The sequence below is a fragment of the Lathyrus oleraceus genome, chromosome 5 (genome assembly GCF_024323335.1).
Source record: "Lathyrus oleraceus cultivar Zhongwan6 chromosome 5, CAAS_Psat_ZW6_1.0, whole genome shotgun sequence".
In the NCBI taxonomy this organism is placed as follows: Eukaryota; Viridiplantae; Streptophyta; class Magnoliopsida; order Fabales; family Fabaceae; genus Lathyrus; species Lathyrus oleraceus.
The window spans coordinates 403,799,475-403,806,086 of NC_066583.1; the positions used below are offsets into that span (position 1 = coordinate 403,799,475).

General features: G+C 30.3%; 1 protein-coding gene across 1 annotated transcript; it reads left to right on the top strand.

Moving 5' to 3' along the window:
- The first annotated feature begins 2,871 nt into the window (after window positions 1-2,871).
- Window positions 2,872-6,265, top strand: LOC127085121 (probable receptor-like protein kinase At2g42960). Its single transcript, XM_051025697.1, has 9 exons — window positions 2,872-3,365; window positions 3,597-4,319; window positions 4,411-4,515; window positions 4,806-4,928; window positions 4,997-5,167; window positions 5,249-5,378; window positions 5,479-5,688; window positions 5,789-5,913; window positions 6,001-6,265. The coding sequence occupies exons 2-9, from the start codon at window positions 3,664-3,666 to the stop codon at window positions 6,038-6,040; spliced, it is 1,560 nt and encodes a 519-aa protein (XP_050881654.1). The 5' UTR covers window positions 2,872-3,365; window positions 3,597-3,663; the 3' UTR covers window positions 6,041-6,265.
- The last annotated feature ends 347 nt before the right edge of the window (window positions 6,266-6,612 follow it).

The window sequence follows — 6,612 nt, forward strand, 5'->3', positions numbered from 1 at the left end:
AAGTGAATAAACCTTTCTACTGCAGATCGACAACAAGTCAACCATAAATCTTACGAAGAATCCAGTTTTGCATTGAAGAAGTAAGCACATAGAAGCTAGATTTCACTTCTTAAGGGAGAAGGTAAATCGAGGTGAATTTGAAGTAAGACATTGCTCAAGTGAAGCATAATCGACCAATATTTTCACAAAAAGATTGAAGATTGACAGGTTCCTAACGTTGAGAAAGAAATTAGAAATAGTTCAGATCGACAATGATTAATGTGTTTCGACAACTTGAATTATATATGGGTATGTTGAGATATTAGATATAAATCCAGTTGAGTTGTGTGGCTCAAGCACAAAGCTATTAGAGTTTAGGGTTTGTTACTTAATTTATTATTTTACTTATTAGTCCAGTCACTTAGATGTATATAAATAGACAATTCGTAATTCAATTTTATTATTCAATTCAATTTAATAATACAATCATTATTTTCTTATTCTCTCTTTCTCTCCTCACTAAAAGACACCAACAAATATTTGATTTATATAAAAAAAAAGTTCTATCAAATTAAACTTATTAATTATTAATATATTTGATTTTTTTTTACAAACACAAAGTGAATAACATTAATAATAGTGATTAAAATAATTTTAAGCGTGCAGTTTAATACCGTGGTGATAAAACTTAAATTTTGAGTAAATTTATTAGGTAAAGTTGATCATGACTAAAAGTAAGTTGAAATAAAATAATTATATTAAAATATACTCATTTAAAAATGAATTGAACAATGTAATAAAAAATAATAATTCAACTATACATTTCAATATTAAGACTAAATTTAGACTCAAATACTAATAATCATGCAACTTCAAGTAAAATGGATTCAAAAGACAAATTCAATTCTACTTTAAGAGATGATATTAACTTACTCTATAATTAATTATATAGTGAATCTCTCAGCTTAATAACTTATAACTATTGTTTTTGTTAAATGAGGATATTTATTTTAGATAACTCATTGAAATATATGCTTTTAAAACATTTATTAATGTATTAAAGATAAAAATTTGGTATGGAAATTGTGCATGCTTGCTTTTCTTAAAAATTGATTAAAAAAATAAATAAATAAATTTACTATTTATAAAATTCTTAGAACATAAATATTAAGTTGGTATCATACATAAATTAAAAATCTAGCAAAAAAATCTATAAATTAAAAATGAATACAAAAAGTAGAAAGAATCCAATGCAATATTTCATTTATAATAAACATTAAGCAAAATTTATTGAAATTTTATGATGATGCTATATGAAAATGAAACCGATCTTCTTGATATTATTAGTATTTGTTTTGGTCTGTTAGTCATTAAAAGTTATTTGATCGTTTAGTCAAATAAAGGAGATTATCTTATATAATTAATAACAATAGAAAATTCACAAATTAATTGCATTAATTTTGATAATATATTTGTTTGACTTCTTTAGTATCATTTTCACATTTATGTACTAAAGAAAAATATTTCGTCTATATACAACTTTTTTTTCTTTTTATATCAACTTTAGAAATTGCGTATACATTTCTATTTAAATTGTACTTTGAACTCTTAAAAATTGTATTTGTATAATTTATACACTTGATCTTGAATTTATTTATTTTATGTCTTATAAGATCATATTTATATAAATTGCACTTTGAATCTTTGAAAAAATTTATTTGCATCATTTTCAGAGTTTATTTATTTATTTTTATCTTTAACCTAGAGTCTAGTTCTGCCACATATCAATATATAATATTTTAAATTTTGATTGATATATTATATAAGATTGATTATTATGCACTCTGAGTGTAAATTTTTTTACATCATTAATGTATCACAATCATCCGTTTATATTATTTTTAAATATTTAAAATAAAAATCAATTTTTTTAAATAATTCATATTATATTTTATTGAAGACATTTTAATTAATAGAATGCTACAAACACTTTTCCACGATAAAAGAGGATAATTTAGTAAGTAAATAATGCTACAAATAAATTATTTAATTCATATCGAATGCAAATTTAATCAAATCATTTTTAAAATAGTAAATTTAATTGTTTTTTAACTAATAGAAAATGAATTTATGGGTACTTTCTCTTTCTCATTAATTTTTAGATTTACTTATTTAATACATTAAATAAAAATATCATAAGCAAAATAAAATAAAAAAAAGACTCCATTCATTGTGAGAGAGTTTTAATATTTCCTGTGATAATTTAAATAAAGGATTAGTATATGTAAATGTAGAAGATATTTTTTTTATTCTTGCTTGACAGTGAAAAAAATTTAATTAATCATGCATGTTGATAAGATTTAATTTTGAGGTATTGATTAAGAAAACTCGATTATGACTAAAAGTAATTTAGAAGTAAAATGATGATATTTAAATATATTCATATAAATATAAACATAAGTTGAATATAATATTTCAATTCGAAAAACACATTAAGATTTAAAATTTACTATTTATTTTATAATTTCAAGTAAAATTCAATTGAGGATTGAGGAGACAAGTTAAAGTCTACCTTAAGAGAAATGGGTCAATTTAGTCTAAAAGTATCTCTACCAAATTATTCTTCAACTATTCTATTTAATAATTTATTATTAATATTATATTTTAAGGGAGAGAATAATTTTGAGATAAAAGTTTTACAAATAAAACATTTTTTTAAGAGAGGTAGGGAATTAGTACAATTAAGATGATTGTAAGACTGATGCCAAGCTAGATTTGGTTTGGACTTTGGGGCTCATCCTTGTTGGATTGAGGTTGACTGTCTAGTCTCTCTCTAATCTCTCTTTCTCTCTCTACACCTTATTAGTACTTTTTGTTTCAATTTATTCATTACACTTTTTGCTAACAGCTATAAATGCACACACCTATTTTCTTTTATTCTTGCTTTATCTTTACTGTTTCTCTCTCTCTCTCTCTTTCTGTGTTTCCTCCATTACAACCCAAGCTTCCTTTCCACCTTTCTTTAAGGTCCCACAATCATCTTCCTCAACCACACTTCCACTATCCACCAAACCCTTTTCCCTTTTCTACACTTTTTTCTTCTTCTCCATAATCCACCCATTTTTTTTCTCTCTCTGTATTTTTCCATTTCCCATTAAAAATAACATTTTTTTCTCTTCTTTTTCATCTTATCCTTATTTCTCATTGACCCATTTTCCCTCTTTATCTCTTCTAGCTAAAACTCTAAATTTTTTTTTGTAGTTTATTTATTAGATAGGGTTTGTGTTTTTTTTTTTGTGTGCTCAGCAACAAGACCCTTTTTAAATTTTTTTTTTATAGGTGATGAAGGAAGAAGATCAAAGAGGGTAACTTAGATCAATACAAAGGTGATTGCTTTGTCTTTGTGTATCACTTTTTGGATTATTTTTTACATTTTGTTTTGCTTGGTTCATAAGTGATGTTATACTTGTTTACTTTTCTGTTTGGAGTGATATGAAACATCACATTACTTTTGGTTTATAATAATGGTTACTATTTAGTTGAATTGTTCATTTTGTTTTTTTATTGTTTATTGTTCATCATGATCGAGTACAAATTGTTTTTTTTTTTGTACTCAGATTGGAATGTGTTGATTATACTATCAGAAGAGTTTGGAGGATAAAGATTGATTTGTAATATCCGATTATGTCTTCCAACTTTTCTTTGCAAGTGGAATTATCGAAGAAAACTTCAGTTTGGGGTTTAAGGCTATGGGTTTTGATCGGAATAGGCGTTGGTGCGTTTATAGTTCTTATTCTTTGTATATTATCTACATGGATACTGTTTCGGAGGAAAACAAGGAGATCCGTAAACGTAGACAAGTACTCGTTATCACAAATACCTCACGACTCGAAGGATATCAAAGTTGACAAAGTTGGAGTGAATCCGTCTCATGATCAAGTAGAGAGTGTGTCTGTTCATGTTCATGATAATGCGGCAAACGATAAGAATTCAGATTCAGATAAGTTGTTTGTTCATTTGAGCAAATCAAGCGATCCTGATAATGTTAGTCGGTGTAGCTCGGTTTATCATCACGATAGAGGGTTAAGTTTGATGTCAATAGAAGATGGAAACTTTGGACCTGTTAAGAAGCAGTATACGGTAACTGCGTCTCCTCTGGCTGGCTTGCCCGAGGTTTCTCATCTTGGGTGGGGCCATTGGTTCACACTAAGAGATCTTGAGCTTTCGACTAACCGTTTTGCCGCGGAGAACGTGATTGGCGAAGGCGGATACGGAGTTGTCTACAAGGGAAGATTGATCAATGGGTCTGAGGTGGCAGTGAAGAGACTTTTTAACAACTTGTAAGTGTGATTTCGGGTATCATTGATATCATTATTAGTTTTCTCATGTGGCACTTGAGATTCTTAAACAATGTCGTTTATTTCTTTACAGGGGACAGGCAGAGAAAGAATTCAGAGTTGAAGTCGATGCTATAGGCCATGTCAGACATAAAAACCTTGTGCGCTTACTTGGATTTTGCATAGAAGGAGTTCACAGGTAAAATTGGTGTTCTATAGTATTTCCAAATTGCTACTTGATAACATTTCGTACTTTGGGTTTGCGACTATCTTTTCTTTTATGTAAAATTTGAAATGTGCGTCCGCAAATCCTAGCTCAATTGGCAGAAGCCAATATTGCTAGGTTGGATGCTATCATCCGTGTTCGAACCCTGGTAATCACAGTTGTGTGAGAGGTTTGAGTGGTTATTACCACTTCGTCTACCGACAAATATAATTGAAATGTGCTTCTTTCTTTCATTATCAGTTTAGTTTCTGTCTGATTTACAGATTGCTCGTGTATGAGTATGTGAACAATGGTAACTTAGAACAATGGTTGCATGGGGCAATGAGCCAACATGGGGTACTCACATGGGAAGCTCGCATGAAAGTTATTCTCGGCACAGCCAAAGCGTAAGTTTGTTTCAACGTGGACCTTTTCCGGCGAATTAAAATTCCCGTTTAACTGTTATTTGTGGCAGGCTTGCTTACTTACACGAAGCAATAGAACCAAAAGTTGTTCACCGGGATATAAAGTCTAGCAACATTTTGATTGATAGCGAGTTTAACGGAAAGGTTTCTGATTTTGGTTTAGCCAAACTTTTAGATTCAGGAGAAAGTCACATAACTACCAGAGTAATGGGAACATTTGGGTATGCTAAAATTTTTATTATTTTTCAAATTTATTTAAACGATTTTGTATACGGTAAGCTTACTTTGGTTCTCCGTTTCAGTTACGTTGCACCAGAATATGCGAACTCCGGCTTGTTAAATGAGAAAAGCGACATTTACAGCTTTGGTGTTCTCCTACTCGAAGCAATTACCGGAAGAGACCCTGTAGACTATACACGTCCTACAAACGAGGTTTCAAATATGCGTCTTTGTATTCCATCGAAAGTGATGATGATATGATACTATTGCCTTTCATATATAGTTGATCAAATTTTGATTATCCCTACGACAGGTGAATCTTGTTGAGTGGCTCAAGATGATGGTGGGGACAAGGAGAGCTGAGGAAGTTGTGGACTCGAGCATTGAAGCGAAACCGCCGACACGTGCTTTAAAGCGTGCTCTTCTTGTTGCATTTAGGTGTGTCGATCCTGAGGCTGAGAAGAGACCTAAAATGAGTCAGGTTGTGAGGATGCTTGAAGCCGAAGAATATCCGTTCAGAGAGGTTCCTTTCATTATCTTATCTTCTCATATATTATTAATCTTCTACCACAGGACTCAAAATCTTTTAAATGCAATAGTCATGAAATTATTAACACTTTCAGGATCGAAGAAATAGAAAGAGTCGCGGCGTCAGCATGGATATTGAATCTATAAAGGATAACTCTGGTCCTTCTTATACCGATAAGATGAAAGGTTCCGAAGAATGCACAGTTGAGACACCTGAAAGGTAGAATTAAGAACCACATGACTTAACCTTGGTGTTCAATAGGCTTTTTATGTTGAGAAAACTATTTATTTTGCTGCATATGAGAAGGATTAATCAAGAACATGATACACCAAATTTGCAAGGATAGATGGAGGAGTGAGTGTTGGTTGGTTAGTGTTAGTTTGTACAGATGTCATCTCGCGAGCCGATCTCCTCTGAAGAACATGATTGCTGTTGTGTTTGCTGATGGAGGGAGTGGTGATGAGAAAAACTTGATATTTGATTTCATTATCCTTTGATTTTTCTTTTAAGTTATATGTATATGCTACAAAAAGTATCTAGTGAATTTATGATATGCCTTTCTTTTAAATTATTTTGTTTTTCTTACAAGTTGATTCCATATTTCCACTTCTTCCTCTCTCATTTTTTAATATTGAGAATACAACATATTGAGAAAGTAAAGAAGAGGGAAAATGTGAGAATGCCAAGCTTATTATTGCACAATCTACTTGGCTACTAAGAGAGTTCTAGCTTTTATACTAACATCAATCTAGTATACAATAATGGATTGCATGTATGAGATTCTAACACCCTCTTTGTTAAGAAATCAGCTAGATGTTCTTCTCAGGCACTTTGTGAATCACAATATAGCATAGGTTCTTTGTTGCAATTGAAACTCAAATCCTTCATAATATATAATAACAATTGTAGTTCACACAT